General features: G+C 39.4%; 1 protein-coding gene across 2 annotated transcripts in view; it reads right to left on the bottom strand.

The window, feature by feature from the left end:
- Positions 1-22,122, bottom strand: part of SLC2A13 (solute carrier family 2 member 13) — a 211,696-nt gene that overhangs the window by 122,243 nt on the left and 67,331 nt on the right. For both annotated transcript variants that reach the window (XM_072859919.1, XM_072859915.1), the window contains exon 4: positions 15,850-15,958. In XM_072859919.1, coding sequence (XP_072716020.1) covers positions 15,850-15,958 — 109 coding nt within the window. The remainder of the gene's footprint in view (positions 1-15,849; positions 15,959-22,122) is intronic.

Here is a 22,122-nt window from a genome sequence, read left to right as displayed (position 1 = left end):
GAATTTGGCAATATGAGCATTTGTTTAAATTATTTTCTAACTGGTTTAAGTTAAATGTCATAAATCAACAAACAGTGAGATCCAAGTACCTGTGGAGCCTGTGTTCCAGATCGTAGTACAGTCAACCATATATATATATAAAAACTACAAGAAATCCTGTTTCTGTCTCTGCTCAGAATTCTGACAGTGCCTGAGTTCATTTGCCACAATGTGACAAGAATCATCAAAAAATTGGTTTTTGCTGTAAGATATAAGCATTTAAAACAGGACTATATACCCTGGAAAATACAATGAGCTAAGTCTCGCTAATTTTACTCATGCAAAACTCTAATAAAGCATATAAGATAGAAAAGACTACTGTAATGTATTTGATAATTTTCAAACTAGAAATGTTTTAACACAATTATTATTTCTCTACAATTATATGAAACAGAAAAGAAAGGAAAATGACTTGGAATTAGTATATGTTTCGCTTAAGGGCTGTCCTATTTCACTAATAAGTCATACTCTGTCATGGTATAACCCCAGTCGGCAACTAAGCACCACACAGCCACTCGCTCACCTCACCCCCAACCCCTGGGGGGATGGGGGAGAGAATTGGGGGGGGGGGGGGGGGGGGGGGAGTAAAACTTGTAGGTTGAGATACAGACAGTTTAATAGGATAGCAGGGGAAGAGAAAAGGATAATAATAATAAATACAAAAGAATGTACAAAACAAGTGATGCACAATGCAACTGCTCACCACCCACTGACCGATGCCCAGCCCGTCCCCGAGCAGCAATCGCTGCCCCCTGGCCAACTCCCCCCAGTTTCTATACTGAGCATGACGCCATATGGTATGGAATAGCCCTTGGGCCAGTTTGGCTGTGCCCCCTCCCAGCTTCTTGTGCGCCTGGCAGAGCATGGGAAGCTGAAAAGTCCTTGACTAGTGTAAGCACTACTTAGCAACAACTAAACCACCAGTGTGTTATCAACATTATTCTCATGCTAAACCCAAAACACAGCACTATACCAGCTACGAGGAAGAAAATGAACTCTATCCCAGCCGAAACCAGGACACTCTCCATTCCTACATGCACCAGAAAAAACATCAGCCTGTATCCTGTCTTTTATTTCCACTGTAAACAAATGACATTATAGGCATCTGTAACAACCTGATACAAAAATTTAAACTTGGTTCTCAAATATTAAGATAGTCATTGAAAAAATCTAAAATTTCTGGTATGTGAAACTGAAAAACTTCCATCATTAACAAGCATGATTTACACTTCTCATTCTTATAAGATCCCTTTTCTTCTGCTCCTGTGTGCAAATGGGATGGAGCTGCTGACTCAGCATAGTGCTAAGATTTCTTTTAGTAGCTTGTATCTCACTGTGGTATTAAATGGTGGTTACATGCTGTTTCAGTCCCTTGTTCCCACACTCTGTTGAGGGCTCAGATGTAGGACAGGAGGAGGTTTTAAAAGGTTACATTCAAAACTTTGTTAAAAAATAGCCAAATTGGTCCAAGTTTTACTGAGATCTTACCTGGTTCCTTACAGCCCTGGATGCCAACATGTGTTTCAGTACTTTTTTCAGTACTTTTACCTGCTTCCCTCTCTCACCAACGTATAAGGCCAACAAGTATTTCTTTAGTATACAGAAGGCTTTAGTTTTTGTCAACTTTTAATTGTTTAGAGAACAATTAGCAAGAACCAATTTCATTATTTTGGTACTACATCTATGATTTAAAGACCTGAAGTTGAAAACATGAAGTTGCCACCTTTGTAAAGTTTAACTGCTCATTTTCTCATCTTCTTCCCCAGTCTACAAACATACCATAGAAATAATATAACTAAGTAGGAACAGGGAGTAGAGCGGGGTAAGAAAGCCCAAATTGTCTTAACTGATTATTTTTGTTGTGCTTTTGTTTCCCTCCCTGTCTTCTCACAGGGTTCTCCCCCTTTCTTCTAAAAAAAAAGAAGAAAAAAAAAAAGGCCTCTTCCATTCATAATCCTGACCAAAAAAATTAAAGTTTAGGTGAGATAGGGGCCTTCAGCAAGCAGAAGTTTGAATCAGCAGACCAGTATTTCTCTGCTCTACTTTTCCCTTGTGAAATGTAGAAAATAATTAGCTGCCTCTGTAAAACATATGAAATTCTGCTGATAATAATGTAGTCTCACAATTTTTTTCTATTTCCAGGATGTCTGTAAAATGTGCTTTGGGTGAGTGCAATATGCAATTGACTATTAAAAGGAAATAAAATATCGCAAAAGGATTTTGCTCTTTCATGAAAAAGTTCCAAAATCACTCCCTGAAGTATTATTACCTCCCATAGACTTGTTAGCACTCTGGGGAAAAAATCCCCAACCATTTTCAGCAGTCACAGGTGAGTCCCCCCTCACCTGCAGGGGCTTGGACTCAACTCGCACCCCTCCAGCTCTGACACCACCTCATCTTGGAAGACACTCCAGGAAAGAGCCGGCCCCTCCACAGATGAGAAGCCAAGTGCTGTTTACTTTCCCTGTCCTGATATCCCACTCCCCCCAAGACTCTCCCCGTTACCACTCATTCTCCTTGCTGGCCTTACAGACAGCATTCTTGGTAATCGTGCTGAGGAATTAAGGGCCTCTTCAGTGATTTCTTAGTTTCTTTCGATTTGGTGACTGTACTCACTCCATTCCACACATTCCATATAGGCTATTTTGACTATAGTCATCTCTTTGTTTCGCAGACTGCTCACAATAACAAAGTCTTGATTAGACTTTAGATGCCACCATGTTTTATTTACGATCCATTTCTAGACTATTTTCATTTATGGTAAATCTTTGCATCGCACATAACCTTTCAAGCTTTTTTTTTGTGTCTCTCAACCTCTGTGGCACAAGGAATTTTGACTAGCCTGCAGCAGCTTAATTCTTCTTGACAGACTCCAAAGAATCCAATTTACAGAACCAGTTCTTATGCCCTTAAAGTAAAGGTGAATAAACAGATCTAAAGGGCATCATATCTCTTACTCTATGTTTGAATGGGATCAGTAATATATTTCACTGAGATTGTTCATGTTGCTGTACCAGACAGCATCTAACTAGGTGACCTTTTATACTTTAATTTCGTGTCTTTTCAAGATTGGTTACATTGTGAGCTTTGAATTGTTTCATGTTTATATATTCCTTGTTTTTCATCTAAGGAGGAGACACTTTCTTATTGCTAAGAATACAGTCCAACATTTGAATAGTATGTGCCCCCTAGGTTTTCACAAGTGAGCAAACCTACAACACAAACAAAATCCTCTCCCCTTACTACTCTACTGTACCTTAAGGAAAAAAACACCTTAAATTGGTCACTGATTGCTATCTGATTTCCTGATAGGTCTCAAAATCAAAAAATGGCCTTTGCTAGAGATAACGAAAATGTACAGTTCGACAAAATGATGCTTATTAAACATTAACAATTGCATATGAAAGGAATTTTTACAAGATTATTAGAAAGGTAATAACACAAGAGAAACTGTTGAGACCAAACTGTGCTCCAGGAGCTGTCTAGACAAATAATACATTAAAACAAACAAACAAACCAACCAGTATTGCTATTTAGGGAACTTCCTCCAGCAATCATTCATGAATGATTTATAAACAACATCACTGCTCTGACTTCATTTCATTGGCTTTACATATGAACAACGTGAATGAGATGCATTTAACTGACTTAACAGCTACACTGTGTATACTAGATATAAAGCAAAGACATTTTACTTCACATAATTGCTTTACCATAATTGCTAATAACCCAAGCCATATGTTTCAGCAAAGACTTTGCTCCCACCCACGCAGTTCACACATTTCCTCCTGTATGGCCCTGCAGTGAAGTTAATACTGGATTTGTGACATGAGAGTTATTACCAAGGCAACAGATAGAAATCAAACAGTATTATGATTTCACTACAGGCAAAAGGGAGCGTAGAAGCCAAAAGCAAAAAAATGGGACAATTTCTATTAAAGACACAAATCCTTCAATAACATCAAAAGAAATGGTAGACAATACTGATTTGAATACATTTCTTCTTTAAATAAGTACTTTGGTTTTAAGTTTTTAAGCAAAGTGACAGTTCTTCTTTAAATATGCAACCTGAAGAACTACAGGAACAGATTTTATCACTTACCATTAAAAAAATCACATTAAGGCAAAACAGAACAAAAAAAAAATACGATCAGCAGGACTGTTAGTTGTTTTTCAATGTTTTAATACAAATGTCTCAACATTCTGGCTGGTTTACCACTGAAGATTACATTAATTTGTACGAAAAACTGGGGATAAAAATTGTACACATAGTCCCTGCTGATCAGATTTCATTAAAAATAAAACATGTTCTAAATGAGAAGACAGATAGCAGGATTTCCTTTAAAATAACTTGATATGTTAACTCCTATACAGTTCTTTGAACACATGTCTTTTGAACAAGTTATAAAAATAAACATTAGTATTTCCAAATGAACATATTACAAGCCTTTGTATTAGTAACATTCAACACACAACTTAAAAGGAATTTACCTCCGTGAAAGCATTACACTGAAAAATGCTGATTTATTAAAGACACTTGACTTTGGGTTTTGTTGGTGTTTTTTAATTTTTTTTTAATTGAAGTGTCAGTTAATACTCAGAAGAATCCTTTTTAATACATCTGCAACATTTTAAAAATAATTAACCAAACCCTCCATGGCAGGCCGGACGCTCTAGTAGACGGGTCCAGACTGTGGCTAATAATTTGCTGCTGCATACCATAAGGTTTAATTTTACTCATTGTATTCCGTTCTTCAGTATATATTCTTCCAGCCAATAACCCAGGAGAGAACTCAAAAAAGACAGGAAAAAAGAAAAATATTTCATGTGGTAGTTCTTCAACTCATTGAGTTAAAGGTCCAGGTTTGGGGAAGAAAAAAAAAAAACCCACACAAAAAACCCACAACCAAACAGGTGTTCAGCACCAGAGAAATAAGCAAAAGAACTAATATCTAAAGATTTATGAAATGGAAAAAAATTCCAGTGTTTCAAAACAGAATGAGAGCCTATAGTTAAGTGCCCATTACAGTACCTCGCATCAGCACCCTGAACCTGCTTCCCCTGCAATCTGAGGGTTTTTGTTGTTTATTTTTAAAACTGAGGAAAATTATAATGCAAATAAACATCCACCTCAATATTATTTAATGTGTTTGGCAGTCTAGGATTTTTTAAGTTTTTCTAGGTTTTAGGGGGGTTTGTTTGGTTTTGTTGGGTTTTTTTAAATAATAAATGAATAGATTATGAGAATTATAAGAAGAGAGATGGGATATAAATTTTAATTTAAAGGAAATCAGCCTTTTCTTTTAGATTTACATTCATCTTCTATTGTATGTCTACTAATTCCAACACCAAAAAAACCCCAAAGTGTATTTTTTCTAATACATTCTCTATTGTTGTAACAGTTTAAGCAATTAGAAATGATGAGTGTTTCCTACTTCCCTCGAGGCACTCCATCTAATATCTCTAAGCGCTAAACTATGTTCTGATAATCATTCTAGATTTTGCTTAATTTCATCTCATTGCTCCCATTATATAACATCTTGAACTACTTCCCTGATCTTCCTGGTACTCAAACCTTCAAAACTTTTATATCTGAATTACCGATTCTTTGATCTGCAATACTTAGGACAAGGATGTATCTGTAAAAGCCATCTTCCAAAAGCTCTGGCTAGTTAGACTGACAAAGCAAGCAGCTTCTTAAATAAGATGAACATTTTACAGCTTTAATCTAGTTAACAACTCCATCATGATTCACTGGTTTGTTTTGCATCATTGTTTTTTTTTCCTCGAAGCAGCTTAAGGCTGTGATTTTCCTTTTCTATTTCAAAAGGAATGAGAACACAAAATGCACAGAGAACTGGCATTAGCAGTGAGAAGCTTCATCCTGAGAGGGAACCGTGAAGCTTGGTGTATGGCATTGCCCAAATAACCCAAGCCACAGGTTTTTGTTTGTTTGTTTTACAGTGAATTACAAATCTATACTTTTAAACTGACTCAGACTAATTTCTGGCCATCACACAAGGTCAGCACAACAGGAGAAGAAAGATTCACTTTCTTTTTAATGTTATTTTTAAGTGGAAACTTAACATAGTGTGGTTTTAGTGCTAGCAACACTGATACACGGGTGACTTGGTTTTAATCCAGATATACTCTCTCACTTGTATCCTAAACACCCTCTCACAATTATTTCAACTGATAAATTACAGCCTTTGGAGCTAAACCATTAAAACCTTAAGCTGCTCAGGGTTTTGTAGTCCATCTCCAACAAGCACACACAATAATATTTAAGAAAAACATTTCACTCTTTAAACAAAACTTCTAAAGCACAGGAGTTGTCTCTAAAACACAGCAAATGATACATAAATTTTAGCAATATCGTGACAGCCTTAAAAATGCTCAAGTTTACTGAACTGCCTTCTTGGGCCTCAAGCACAAGATATATCCATCTAGATCCCTCAGTCTTGCAGTTTGCTGGCTAAGTACACAATCAAAATGAAGGCTAAGGTCTAACTACTTGTCGTGGTTTAACCGCAGCTGGCAGCTAAGCCCCACACAGCCGCTCGCTCGCCCTCCCCCCGGTGGGATAGGGGAGAGAATCTGAAGAGCAAAAGAAAGAAAACTCGTGGGTTGAGACAAGAACAGTTTAATAATTGAAATAAAATATAATAATAATTCTTATTATAATAATTATAATAATGATGTAATGAAAAGGAAAACAACGAGAGAGAGAGAGGAACAAAACCCAAGGAAAAAAAAAAAAGTGATGCAACCGCTCACCACCCACCAACCGATGCCCAGCCCGTCCCCGAGCAGCAATCGCTGCCCCCCGGCCAACTCCCCCCAGTTTCTATACTGAGCATGACGCCATATGGTATGGAATAGCCCTTGGGCCAGTTTGGCTGTGCCCCCTCCCAGCTTCTTGTGCGCCTGGCAGAGCACGGGAAGCTGAAAAGTCCTTGACTAGTGTAAGCACTGCTTAGCAACAACCAAAACATTGGTGTGTTATCGATATTATTCTCATGCTAAATCCAAAACACAGCACTATACCAGCCACTAGGAAGAAAATTAACTCTACCCCAGCCAAAACCAGGACACTACTCCTCATAGTTCTTGCACAGGTTTAGAGCTATTTTAAGATGTCCAGTCGTATCACCTGCTATTTTCTCTCCCCATCCCTCTCTGTGACTCTAAATACCAATACTCACTACCCACCCACCACCCTCTTGTCCAGAAGGGTTAGGATTTGTGCAGGTCATGTTACTTCACAACTGAAGCAGTCAGCAGCCTGTTTCCTTCCTGTGGAACAAAGAGTTAATTTTTTTTCTCAGACCTGCTTCAGTTTTCCTTAGCCAGCTAATGTTTTGTTTGCTTGTTTGGTTTTAGTTCTTGGATATAGCTATCTTGGCATCCTGTCATCAACACGTTTATGTTTCAGCCACTTCCTAGCAGATTTACTAAGGCACACTCCCCTTACCAGGTAGTACTCCCTTCCCACATCCACATTTTCTAATGACCGAGAAGAAGAAACAACATCAGAGCAGGGTCTGGAGAAAACTATGGTCAGACTCCTCCTTGACCTGCACCGACCGGGAGGTGAAGGCAAACAGAAAGAGGGAATGAAAGGACTGACTCTGCCAACATAGCCATTTCCCAGCTGTTGTAAATACTGCCCATGGCTCCTGTAGACACCATTTGATGAAAGGGTGTTTAGCATTTCTGTTACCTACTCCACCAGCATCTTAACTACTAGCTTGTAAACCATTTCTGCCCAACCTAAGGCTCTGTACTTCAAGCAACACTTTCATCTCCATCTCAGTTCCAAGGCCACAGCTTCTCTCTTTAGGCTGTGTGATAATTTTCCAAACTTAAGTGGACAGATTTCCACAAAGAAACTAACTGTTCAGTTCAGATCTGCCAATTTACTGGAGAAAAAAAAAATAATTCTATGTTCCAGGGCTTGGAAAACTTACAACATGGGCTGGTTTCTATGTAAGAAACTACTGCCCAATAAGGACAAGGTGGTGACTATGAGTGGTTCGGAGCTTTTTTTTAAAAAAATATTTTATTTTTAATACACTCTTTAAGAGAAACAAGCTCAGCTCTGATAACAGTACACTACCTATGGAAAAATGGTTGCTGAATGTGCAAACCTTTCAAAATACCAGAGCTAGGGTTTCATTTTCCTTCAAGTACTATGAAACTGATACAGGCGGCTTCCATAAACTCTCATTTAGAATGTTTTACACTGAGTAATATGAAATTACTTTATTTATTAACTACAATTTGTTCCTCTCAAGAGCTGTTATAAATTAATCACATTATTTCTGTATAGTGCATACAACAGAGACATTTGGTATAACAGGAGAGTCACCTTTCCTAGTGTGCTTGACTAGACTAGACTTCTGTTTAGTTGTTTTTCCAAAAATATTTGCAGTCTATCTGAAAAGCATCTGTATGCTATATAAGTCCAAAGGTGCATCTCTTTTCTCCACTAAAGTTTTTTACATTATGAGTTTGTATGCAGTACTATATAAAGCATCTTGCAATATGAAGGAAGGATAATATGGTCAAATGAAGGGTCACTCCAAAAAAAAGTTATTGGACGGATTTATTAAAACCTAATAAAATATTTAATTTTATTATCTGAAAAGCCGTGGAGGTGCAACATAGGGTTTCTTTTTGTTTTATTAAAGATCTTCTGAAGACTAAGGGGAAAATGCAAAATTTAAGAGAAAGATATAAACTGGACAGCTTACTCACACAAAAATATTGAAGGATGAAAACCTAAGCCTTAACATTATGGAGTCATCAGACAAAATTAGACTTGTCAATTACCAAGACATCTCAATTACCTTGACAACATTACAAAGTTTGTATCTGAAAAAACATTAATGTAATTGTCCCTCCTTCTGTCAGACTTAAAGCACAGTTGGGTCTGAGGGTATTCAAGAATAACTGAGGCGACAAGTTACTGGCCACGCAAAAATAAAGACTACATGGCAGTCTGCTTGGTAATTACTGTAGCCCAATTTAAATCTAACTGGAGACTATAATAAAAGATATATTGTTCTTCAGTAATTGCTGTGCAACTTGGAAGACATTTTAGCATCGTGTAAGTTTTGCGTTTTGTTTTGTTTGTGGTTTTGTTTTTTTTTTTTTTAAATAAAGTGTGCTACTTTCTGGATTTTGTCTTAAAATGCACAGCCAGAGAACACAACAGAAATGTATACAACCTCAAAAATCAATGCTTGAATACAAACCACAAGAAAAATGTGAACCACCATTACTTTTTGCTAGTAGAACTTCTGTTTACAGATCTCAACAACTATTTTCCAATATCCAAATCAACAGTCAATGCCCTAGCAAAGTCTCATTTCAATGGCGAATTTATTATAAATCTGTCATAATTTGTAAATAAATTAATTTATTAATTATAAATCTCTCTATGGCTTCTGATGCTGAAGGAGTAGAGAAGGTTGCTACTAGTGCTGTAATTCACAAAACAAGGTAGTTATTCAGTGATCTTCAACAAAAAAACAAAAGGTTTATCTGCAGTCATGGTTCTGTGCTACCTATTCAGTATTTCATTTCAAAAAAGTTTAAAAACTGGAATTTAAAGGCAAGTTTCTCAGTCTTGACTTTCACCATCCTTCTGAGGGTTAAGTCACATATCCCTGCCGAGCAGAAGTAAGGAGTGCTGCCACAAGCCCTGCTCGGTCAGAAGGCTACAGAGAGGTGCATGCTGCCACGCACTTGCTTCAGCGAACAGAAGCGAAGGTTTACAGCTCCTCATGGGTTCCAGCTCTGCAATTGCTGCACAATAGACCCAGCGATTAGACCTGTCGGGAAATGTGCTTTGCTTCCACTAAACTCCTCTCTAGCCTCTATTAAACTTCAGAAGTATCCTGGCTTCTTTCCAGTCCCACTCCTGTTCTCTTTCATTCTCTCATTTACATTCAGTACAATATTCGTTCACTTTTCATGTTAATTGTTTTAATATTCTTAACTTATCTTCAAACCTTCAATTTCTGCTTGTTACATAACCTCCTCTTGTCCTCTTTTATCTTTTCCTTCTTCCTTTTATCCAGCTTTTTTTCCTCTCTCATTACTCTGAGCTTTTTTTCCTTCTCCATATAGTATTTTCTTCCACTCCCTATTTCTTGCCAGCTGGAAAAACATGCTTCTTTATAATCTCATTTTTTTTCTTCTGTTTGCTTGCACAGATTAAAAAAGCAAGATTGTTAGAGCTCAAAAGCATCTGTGGACCAAATCCAAACCAATACATTTTACATGTGGATTCACTTAACTTTTAGGAGATGCAAGGATATCTTAACAATAAAAAACATTTTATTAACTAGGAATAACAGATCACATACACCAGCAAAAATACAAGCTTAACAAAAACGCTGAAGGCTGTAAGCTCTCCCTGTTGACACATTATACCACTTTTCTGTTGCAGAAAGCTCTTCTAACACAATGTGAAAAGATAATGGCAAATTACTAAATTAGCATCACATCAAGCTTAGTGTTTCAACTGCAGAACAGAATATTTTGTTTGGCTTTCATCAAGTCCACTTAAAGTTTCATGAGAGTAAGAATAATCAAGATGATACAGCTGTCTCTTCAATCTTATCTCAGATTTATAGTCTTGAGGGCACAGGCAGCCTGCATGAACGTGCATCAGCTCGCTCAAAACTAGCAAGCCCCCAAAAGAGTAGCAGAAACTCCAGCACAGGCCACAATACCTACATGCAGTTCTGACAAGACAATACTGAACTCCCTCCAATTATGGCTAAACTACTGCTTAGTATTCAAGATAACTTAGGATTTTTTCCAAAAGCTTTCTTCCCTATGTTCTTCTTTTTCTACTGCAATGAAGCTGCGCAGTACCAGGAGTGTTTGCAGAAGTTCTAGTCCTGCAGGAACGTGAGCATGCCGCTAAAACAACCATGTACTCTATTGATGTTTTTCACCAAACAATCTGAAACAGTTAAATCCTTGAAGCCCCCTGTTCCTCCCACCCCCGCAAAAAGGAATTTCTTCCTTTTTTAATTTTTTTTTTTTTTTTTAAGAAGAAACTGATGGGAAAAATTAGCTTAAAGTTTTATCTTAAAATGGTCCTCCTCCCTGAAGTTTTACCTATGGGCCGCTGTGGGCTTGAAAATATTTGCACACCACTGTTTTAACAAAATTCTGGGGTATATTACTATTAAAAAGCTAATTTGTAGTAACTGCTATCCTGGCATATAACTTCCTTCACAGGGCCTTTTTCAGTCTCCTGTCAGCCAGATTTGTGACTCCAGGCTTGGAACAGTGAACTTTCTTCCACTTTCAAGATGAGAAAATACCAGAATGATAAGAAATTGAAAAGACCTGTTCGGCACCAGTGAGAGAGATGCTTGTCTAAAATTGTATGACTTTATCTTTTACAGGTCAATTAAGCTGGCAAAAGCCATGACAAAAAGGAAACTTTTTTTCTACTTCAGACACTCTATCAAACAGCAGTGGTACCCTTGTTCTTAGGAAAAAAAGGAATCAAAGCTATAGGTCACTGAGCTTTATTCTTTTACTGACTAAATTTACCATGCTAGAATTTGTTCCTGTGAGAGTCACCATCTCCTTAGCCTATTTTTACATTTTGTTTCCCTTTTAGATCCACCTCCTCAATGCAGAGGTTGCTTCGCATGCTGTTCTCACCAGTTCAATAACATCCTGTTCGTGACAAGAGTTTCTGGTTCCTCACGGCTGGATGTTACGCACATACATGGCTGATTGAAATACAACATTAAACTATTTCTGTGCAGAAACTAGATCAGTTTATTTAACAACGGGACGGACAGAGCACAGTCCTCAACAATTCTTACAAAAGTTCTTCTCATTTTCCTCTCCCCATCCCCAAGATAAATCCAACTACACATGGACTTTGTTGCTCTCATTGGCTTCACTACTGATACCCAATTTTTAACCAGAAAATATGTAACAGATTTCTGAACTCTTAAGCATGGAAGCTCTAGATTTTTGTTGTTGTTTCCATGTGTTTCTTGTAGGTATTTTTCTGCTTTTTAGCATCTCTTCTACTACTGGGTACACTCAGTGATTATTTTTAGACCCCTGCAAAATTCCTCTATATGATTTCCTACCTCTAACACCCATACTTTTTGATTCAAACTTTTGTTTTCTTAAATAGAAGAGTTACTCAGTAAAGCATATACAAACCGGGGAAGTATTAAATCATTCTACAACTGTTTTCTTCCTTATATTTTCATTTCACTTCCCTGCTTTGTGATTTATGGGTTGTTTTTTTTTTAATTAGTTTTTCAGACACACACAAACTCACTCCTATGGCCTCACTTTCTTATAGCTAAATACAAGATTTAATAAATTATTTTATATCAGAAAGAGAGGAAAGCCTCAAGCCAGAAGATTAGAACAAGTCAGGACCCATCATAGATGCTGCCATGTTAAGTTAACTGGTTGCAGCATAGAAGAGTCCCATGGAAATATATAAGGAGAAACGGGGCCAACCAGAGGCTAAATTTTCTGCCAGGGAAAGCCAGGCAAAAGCAAGTCGGGGTCATCAGCCTCTTCTCCTCATGGCCTAGAAAGGGGTATACCAAGAGAAGAGGATTCACAGCAGCACCAAAGTTACAGTGAACACCAACCATCAAAACATTCTTTGTGTCTGTTTTTGGTAAATGAGTTTGCAAAACCACTGAAGGAAAGTCCACACAATCCTACAACCTCCAACCATAACCAATGCCTGTTTTCCTGCTGCATCAGAACAGCAATCCCAGAATGACACAACCAAACGTTATGGAGAGGAAAATAGTGCTTAGAAAGTTAATACAATCTGAGAGTTCCTTAAAGTACCATTTAACTATTGCATTAAAAAGCAATCACCAACTTCTATGTAAGCAAACCATGAATAGACAGCTGCTTACTTATATTTGAAAAATATATTTTCATAGGAGAACGTTTGTCTTGCATATCGGATAACTAAAAATTTAGTTATACCGGATTATTAAAAAAATACTGGATATTCCAAATGGTTTACAAGCCAGTCCTTTAACAACAGTGCCTTCATGTGTTTATTATAGGCATTTGCTTATTTTAAAACTAAGATTCAACTATGGTTTATAGTTGTAATTCCATCCTCCTACACATCCACAAGCAAATTAGGTCAATTCCAAACTATTTGTAAAGCCTCCTACATAGAAATAAGTTTGAGATTTTAAAACAAACGAAGTTTAAAATAAGCAAAGTCAACCTACCAGTGTCATAAACCTTGTGAACTGACAATTTTTTGTTCTAGCCTAATAAGGCATCCTAAAGTAGTAAGGACAAAAATGTGAGAATGACTGTCCTTGGCCAGAGGTTGCATCCACATGGTGTTTAATAACATTTTAATAATTTTTATTATATAAGTTTCCCTAATTAACTTCTAAACTTACTTCTACATTTGGCATCTGTAACATCCTGTGGCAATGAGTTCCACTACGTAATTATGTGTTGCATGAAAAAATGTTTATTTTAAACCTACCGCTGGGTAAGAGCTAGGAGTCATCAAAACTGTGTTATAAGAAATGATGAATAATCATGCTCTCCCCATCTTCTCCATAACATTAGTAGCTTTATACGCCTCTTGTGTTTCTTCTGAACTAATTTATTTTCCAAGCTGCAGTCCTAACCATCCTGTTCAAACACAGGTACCTCTTTCCCCATATATAACCTGGTTTATCCTTACTAAAAGAAAGGACATCTGCAATTGTTTGTACTATTCCAGATCAGTCATGGATGTCATCACGATGTTTGTAGAGAACTATAATGCAACTTCAAGACCTCTTTTTTGAGTAGTAACAATTTAGACTGCCATGCATGTTAGCCAGTTCCCTCCTGCAAGTATTATTGTATAATATTGCATAGTTAATGCACTTGCCATTTTATTAATTTGTTAACTTGTATTATCTTCCCACAACTGTTCATGTTCACAGATTTGGGGGTCTTAATATTCTGAATGGTGTATGAGTACTAGCTGCTATTTTGCTGTTTAGCCCCTTTCACAGACTTATTAAAGCAGCAACGATCTCCACACAGATCCCTGTAGGAGTCTACTCTTGGCTTGTGATAACAGATCTTGTATTCTTATCCTCTTTTTTCCTATCTTAAAAAGTTATTAACCTGAGAGGGCTTCTCCCTTACTTTTGTGACCATCTGGTTTCTTCAGGAAACTTTGGCAGCAGCTGTCATGGACTAGGATGCTTAGTTCATATGGGATCTATAGTTCTAACATGACCATGAACTCACATCCAACCAATTTGCAAGCTACAATCTCTCTACAGCAATCATGTTGGCTCTTCTTTATTATTTTATATTCTCCATGTACATGTTCATTTTTCATATTTATAAACAGACATCTTCTCATTTGATTCTACGACAATTTTAATTAATTTTTATAAGGACAGAGATAAAACTTTCTGGGCTGTAGCTTCACACGGATTATGCTACATTTCCAAACTGAGTGATTATGTATTCGAATTACTCCAGACCTGTTGGGTGTACCTGGACTAGTCCAAGCAATTTTTTATTATTCACTTTAATCAGCTTGTTCTAAAAGTTCTTCCCCTAACACTTGAATTTGAAACAGACCATCTAAGACATCTCAAGCAAGCTCCAGTGCAGGAACCTTCATATACTCTCCATAATTAACACAGATGCAAAAAGAGTCTTCATAAGATTTGCTGCTAAAGATTTCTCTTCTGCTAGTGTTCTCACAACGTCTTGATCCTTTCTGGGCCTGGAGACTATTCAGTCTCTTGCTTCTTATGTGCCTGAAGAATTTCTCCAAGCTCCTCCTGTGCCTGTGTTATGGTTTTCACACATAACTTACCAGTTACTCCTGTTTCCCACATTTGGATACAATTTCTACTTTATACATTCTCTCTTTATCTGTTACAGATTTCCCTCCTTTGCAGTTTAACAATACTGAGTTTGGGTTTTTTTCCCCCCTTGAGACAGATGGCATGTATTTACTCTAACATTTAATATGGTAGCTCTTGATATCACTAGAGCTTTATCCTTTTGGCTGTTCCTTTTTACTATTTGCTAACTAGCTTGCTCCCTTAGGTGTAGTTCTCTCCATAAGATGTTACTGAAATATATTTCACGCTTGCTCTTAAAACAATATGGAAATCATATTCGTTATGGTTATTCTTGTAGGGTAGCTCAACAGTAATTTAATCTTAAACTAGGTCTTGTGCACTGCACATTTGCCAAGAGCTACTCCCTCTGTGAGCTGACAGCTTATCAGAACACCCAATATATTGTACTTCACTTCTGCATTTACTGAGTCTTCATACACATAACAGAACCATTTAATAACAGGAAACACTTCTTCCCTCAGCATCTTACCTCCTTCAGCACTTTCAGTAATTTTCCATCTCATTTACATGGTCAACAGTCTAACCCTCACAGTATTTTTATCTATTTGCACACAAATTCAAACTCTAAGTGTACTTTCTTATCTAGACATACATAGCTTTGACAGTAAACCCTAACACATAATAACGCATCTCCCAGAGTACGGTTTGCATTCTCATCTCTATATAAATGTCTGCCCTTATACTAACATCCTCTTGTACCAATTTTCTGAGCTGCCAAATATGTCAATATCTGGATCTCAAACCAGCATTCCAGCTCTCACACTCAATTTTTCAAATTTCAGATTTTGTCCAGAAGCCCATCTACAACTGCTACTGGTCTAACTGTCTTTTTCTTACATTTTATAAAGAGAAGCAAGCAGTAAATACATACATGACGGTGTTAATCCCTGACAGTTGTTGAAACATCTGCAGACCACAACCCACAATTAAGGCTCTTCGAGTTGGAGGGTATGTTAGCATTCTGCAGATCACAGGTCCAGCTTAAAAAAAAAACAAAACAAAAAACAAAAGAATACATAATAGTTCTTAAGTGATCGCTATCAAGACAACGTTCCCAGGCATAACAGGCTTTGCACCTTAGTTTCAAACAAACTTGGATTATTTCAATTATTTTTGAACAACTTGATCATTTCAGTTCTGCTTTTCTGCACCGTACTACAAAGAAGATTTCCAAGAAGCCCAGGCAGAAAAATGAAACAATTTTTGTACACAGGGTATACTACTGTTGGCAAATGTACAGCGCTCCTATATCATACTAACAGACTACACATCTGCTGCAACTGAATGTACTCAAAGTTATCACAAAATATCATTGTTGTTTCCTTTCTAAAAGCTCCCACTGTTATTGAGAGGTTATTTCAGAAATGCCATTATTCACTGCTCAGATCTGGATCTTGCAGATAAAGTGTTCTCCCTAGTCCGCCAAAGACCCAATTTCCACAAACCAGTTGCAAGTGTGGGTACTTTGAAGGTATGGGATAGATCTATTCTGCACAGCTGTAAGGCCAGCAGAGGGAGCATAAATTAATTAATTTTTTTCCATACCTTTGGTAGCAATGGTATGAGGCTGCACTCAAAAAGCAGAAAACAGTTTCTCAATGAAGAGAAAACCAAAACTTTCTGGCAAACAGAGAAAGTTTTCTTCTCTGTTAATTTTAAATTTTTGAAGTATCCTATTAAAAAAAAAAAAAGTAATACAGAAAGCTACTATATGATATCAGGCAAAAATTTAAAATACTCAACTCCCTTATTTACTTGAATTTCTTTCTGCCCAGAGTGGTGTTTAAGGCAGAACACAGTCTGGTGAAAAATTATATGTTTTATACATCTTATCACATCTGGTATACCCACCAAGAACACCTAATATAGATCACAATATGTGTAAGTCAAAATAGCTGCCATAACAGAAAAAAAAAAAAAAAAAGAGAGGTGAAGAGCATCTACATTTTTACATTTTCAAAGTCTTTCTTGAACACACAGAAAATATTAAATGTATTGATTCAATATAAAAACCTATATGGGTCTGTTAGAGAAGAACGATTTATGATTTACAGAATTTTCTGAGTTTCAACTTCAGAATGCTGAACAATTTCAATAGCGGAACTCAAGAAGGGGGTTTAGATAACATTTTCTTCATTGAAAGATAATCGGACCTGCCTAAGGAAAAACTTATTTTCATTTAAAAATTATGGTATTTCTAATTCATATCTCAATTGTATCATCATTTAACTTGGCTTCTTTATTATTAATAGCAGAATGCAGTCTGACACATTTTCCAGCTAGTTTCCAAGTAACATTACCATTCAGACGGTACACAGTCCCACCTGTCTGCCATATAGCCACATCACTACCTTCAAAATGTCTCTATGAGTAAAATCAACTGACAAACAGAGCCAATCTATATATCTAGTAAGATATTCTCAAGCAAGACACATGATATCACTGCGTAGACAAGTATATCAAAGCGTTCAGTAGAAGTGGAATTTCCTCAGTGGAAAAGCAACAAAACCAGCACTTGCTGTTAGCTAGGAGCAGTCTGGAGGTCAGACATACTCTTGGATTTCTCCTCAACTCCAAGCTTCACAAAGAAAAAAGATTTACTAAAAAATGCAGCCATGAACCTTAATTCATAAACAACAGCCCTCAGGTTTTCATACTGAGCATCACACCTGAGCATGGAGGCTTTGGGCTTAAAAACCTTTATCTGGCAACTGATTCTGCAGCACCTCAGACTTCTGCGGCCCTCGGACTATTATCCCCTACTGTTCTTCCATGTGGGGGGCGATGAAGCTGCAACACAAAGTCCTAGGGCAATCAAAAGAGACTTCAGGGCCTTGGGACAGCTAGTAAGGGACTACAGAGCACAGGTTATTTTCTCCTCTCTCCTTCCAGTTGTGGGCAGTGACACTAGAAGGAACAGAGTTCCTTCTAGAATTACCCAATCTATTAACTCATGGCTCCATGGCTGGTGTCATCACCACGGTTTCGGTTTTTTTGATAACGGGATGGTCTACACAGCACCAGGTTTGCTGGCGTCTGATGGGATTCATCTTTCTCAAAGGGGAAAGAGAGTCTTTGCTCAGGAACTTGTGGGGCTCATTGACAGAGCTTTAAACTGGACTTGAAGGGGGAGGGGGACAATATCAGGCTTGCCCGAGGGAAGCTGACAGATGACGTGCCACAGTTAGAGGGAGCGGGTGCCAGTGAGGGCACTCAGCCTGTGTCTCTGAGATGTGCAGGGTACGCTGGGGCACAGTTGAAGTCGAACAGATTTGAGCTAGGGGATACTGAGGCAATAGGACCCAAGAGGGAAATGCCAGTGAAACACCTCAAAGCACACAAGGGGTGTTCTTCTATGAAGGAGACACGGACGACAGCCCAGCTGAAGTGCCTCTACACCAATGCACGCAGCCTGGGCAACAAGCAGGAGGAGTTGGAAGCCATCGTACATCAAGAAAACTATGATATGGTTGCCATCACGGAAACATGGTGGGACAACTTGCACAACTGGAGTGCGGCGATGGATGGCTATAAACTCTTCAGGAGGGATAGGCGAGGCAGGAGAGGTGGTGGCGTAGCCCTATGCATCAGGGAGTGTCTGGATAGTTTAGAGCTCAATGATGGTGACGATAGGGTGGAGTGTCTATGGGTAAGAATCAGGGGGAAGGCCAACAAGGCAGATATTGTGGTGGGAGTCTGTTACAGACCACCCAACCAGGATGAGGAGACAGATGAACTATTCTATAAGCAGCTGGGAGAAGCCTCACGATCGCTAGCCCTTGTTCTTGTGGGGGACTTCAACCTACTGGATGTCTGCTGGAAATACAATACAGCAGAGAAGAAACAGCCTAGGAGGTTCCTGGAGGGTGTGGCAGATCACTTCCTGACACAGCTGGTGAGTGAGCCAAGTAGGGAAGGTGCCCCGCTGGACCTCTTGTTCACAAACAGAGAAGGACTTGTGAGCCATGTGACGGTTGGAGGCCGTCTTGGGCAGAGTGATCACGAAATGATAAGAGGTTTTGATACGTGGAGAAGCGGCTAGGGGGGTCAGCAAAACTGCCACCTTAGACTTCCGGAGGGCGGACTTTGGCCTGTTTAGGAGACTGGTCAACAGAGTCCCCTGGGAGGCAGCCCTAATGGGCAAAGGAGTCCAGGAAGGCTGGACATTCTTTACGGAGGAAGGCCTAAAGGCACAAGACCAGGCTGTCGCCAGGTGCCGAAAGACGAGCCGGCGGGGAAGAAGACTGGCCTGGCTGAATAGAGAGCTCTGGCTAGAACTCAGGAAAAAGAGGAGAGTCTATGACCTCTGGAAGAAGGGGCAGGCAACTCAGGAGGACTACAAAGGTGTAGCAAGGCTGTGCAGGGAGAAAATTAGAAGGGCCAAAGCTGAGCTAGAGCTCAATCTGGCTGCTGCTGTAAAAGACAACAAAAAATACTTCTTCAAATACATTAGCAGCAAAAGGAGAGCTAAGGAGAATCTCCAGCCCCTAGTAGACGGGGGAGGGAACACAGGGACCAAGGATGAGGAAAAGGCTGAGGTACTTAATGCCTTCTTTGCCTCAGTCTTTAATAGTAGGGCCAATTGTTCTCTGGGTACCCAGCCCCCCGAGTCGGAAGACAGGGACGGGGACCAGAATGGAGCCCCCATAATCCAGGGGGAAATGGTTAGTGACCTGCTGCACCACTTAGACACTCACAAGTCTATGGGGCCTGATGAGATCCACCCGAGACTACTGAAGGAACTGGCAGATGTGCTCACCAAGCCCCTTTCCATCATTTACCAGCAGTCCTGGCTAACTGGGGAGGTCCCAGCTGACTGGAGATTAGCAAATGTGACACCCATCTTCAAGAAGGGCCAGAAGGAGGACCCGGGGAACTACAGGCCTGTCAGCCTGACCTCGGTACTGGGGAAGCTGATGGAGCAGATCATCCTGAGTGCCATCACACGCCATGTAGAGGATAACCAAGGGATCAAGCCCAGCCAGCATGGGTTTAGGAAAGGCAGGTCCTGCTTGACCAACCTGATCTCCTTCTACAACAAGGTGACCTGCCTAGTGGATGAGGGAAAGGCTGTGGACGTTGTCTATCTGGACTTCAGTAAAGCCTTTGACACGGTTTCCCACAGCATTCTCCTGGAGAAACTGGCTGCTCATGGCTTGGACGGGTGTACTCTTCGCTGGGTAAAGAACTGGCTGGGTGGCCGGGCCCAAAGAGTTCTGGTGAATGGAGTTAAATCCAGTTGGCGGCTGGTCACAGGTGGTGTTCCCCAGGGCTCTGTGTTGGGGCCAGTTCTGTTTAATAACTTTATCAATCGAGTGCACCCTCAGTAAGTTTGCAGATGACACCAAGTTGTGCGGGAGTGTTGATCTGCTTGCGGGTAGGAAGGCTCTGCAGAGGGACCTGGACAGGCTGGATCGATGGGCCAAGGTCAATTGTATGAGGTTTAACAAGGCTAAGTGCAAGGTCCTGCACTTGGGTCACAACAACCCCATGCAATGCTACAGGCTTGGGGAAAAGTGGCTGGAAAGCTGCCCGATGGAAAAGGACCTGGGGGTGTTGGTTGACAGCCGCCTGAATATGAGCCAGCAGTGTGCCCAGGTGGCCAAGAAAGCCAATGGCCTCCTGGCTTGTATCAAAAATAGTGTGGCCAGCAAGACTAGGGAAGTGATCGTGCCCCTGTACTCGGCACTGGTGAGGCTGCAGCTCGAATACTGTGTTCAGTTTTGGGCCCCTCACTACAAGAGAGACATTGAGGTCCTGGAGTGCACCCAAAGAAGGGCAACGAAGCTGGTGAAGGGTCTGGAGCACAAGTCTTATGAGGAGCAGCTGAGGAAACTGGGGTTGTTTAGCCTGGAGAAAAGGAGGCTGAGGGGAGACCTTATCGCTCTCTACAACTACCTGAAAGGAGGTTGTAGCGAGGTGGGGGTCGGTCTCTTCTCCCAGGTAACAAGTGATAGGACAAGAGGGAATGGCCTCAAGTTGTGCCAGGGGAGGTTTAGACTGGATATTAGGAAATTTTACTTCACTGAAAGGGTTATCAAGCATTGGAACAGGCTGCCCAGGGAAGTGGTTGAGTCACCATCCCTGGAGGTATTTAAAAGACATTTGGATTAAGTGCTTAGGGACATGGTGTAGTGGTGGTCTTGGTAGCGTTAGGTTTATGTTTGGACTCGATGATCTTAAAGGTCTTTTCCAACCTATACGATTCTGTGATTCTGTGATCTGTCATGAACCCAGGCTGCTGAACACCTATGAGATATCTTCCATTCTTCATAAACTTCCTATAAAGTCCTTAGTGGAGTTGAAAATCCACCTTTATCTTCAACAGACCTTACAGCCAACCTAAATCTTGAAGTCCACCATCAATGACTATGCTCATCGAATAAGCTGGAACTCTGCAGCAGGGGCTGTTAGGAAAGGAAGCAGAAATGTCCTAAGGAAACTGATGCAAAGTTTTTAACAATTCCTGATCCACTCAGCTACTTGATGAAAGTTATATAAAACTCTATTCACAATACAGCATTGTACAAAACAATTGGAAAAAAGGCATTAAAATGAATAGCTAGAAATTAAAGCAGCTGCTCCCAGACAATGGCTTGCAACTCAGAGGGAGTCAGGAACTCTCAACCAAATTTCATCACACAAATCAGTCTGTACGCCTGAAGTGGGGCCCTGCAGAAAGTTTAAGACCACATAGTAAAGTCTAGACCTTTACTTTAGAACTTTAGACCTTTAGAGCATCCAATCAGCACTTGTAATTTTTCAGACTTCTGATTAATTGCATCAGAAAAATGATGCTAAAAATCATCATATTGGTTCAAGTCAGAGATTTAAAAGTTTCACTCCAAATCTGTACCATGGCAACCACACATATCAATAGGCATACACGAAATTAAAGGATTTTCTTTCATAAAATTCACAGCCTTCAGGTTTACAAACCAATACATGGAATGAAAGAAAGAAAAGAAAATGTTAATCTCTATATTAAAGGAGCTTTACAAACTGCACTAAAATACCCAAAGGACTTTGACTGCAAGATAGCTGTTTTTAAAACAGAAAATGAGCGTGAAACTTTTTATTAAAATTATCTATCCCTAAAACTAACTATATTATTTTTGCATTTTCCTATCTTCAGTTCTGCCAT

This window comes from Ciconia boyciana, chromosome 1 (genome assembly GCF_034638445.1).
Source record: "Ciconia boyciana chromosome 1, ASM3463844v1, whole genome shotgun sequence".
NCBI classification, from domain to species: domain Eukaryota; kingdom Metazoa; phylum Chordata; class Aves; order Ciconiiformes; family Ciconiidae; genus Ciconia; species Ciconia boyciana.
This window is presented reverse-complemented; position numbering and strand designations above follow the sequence as displayed.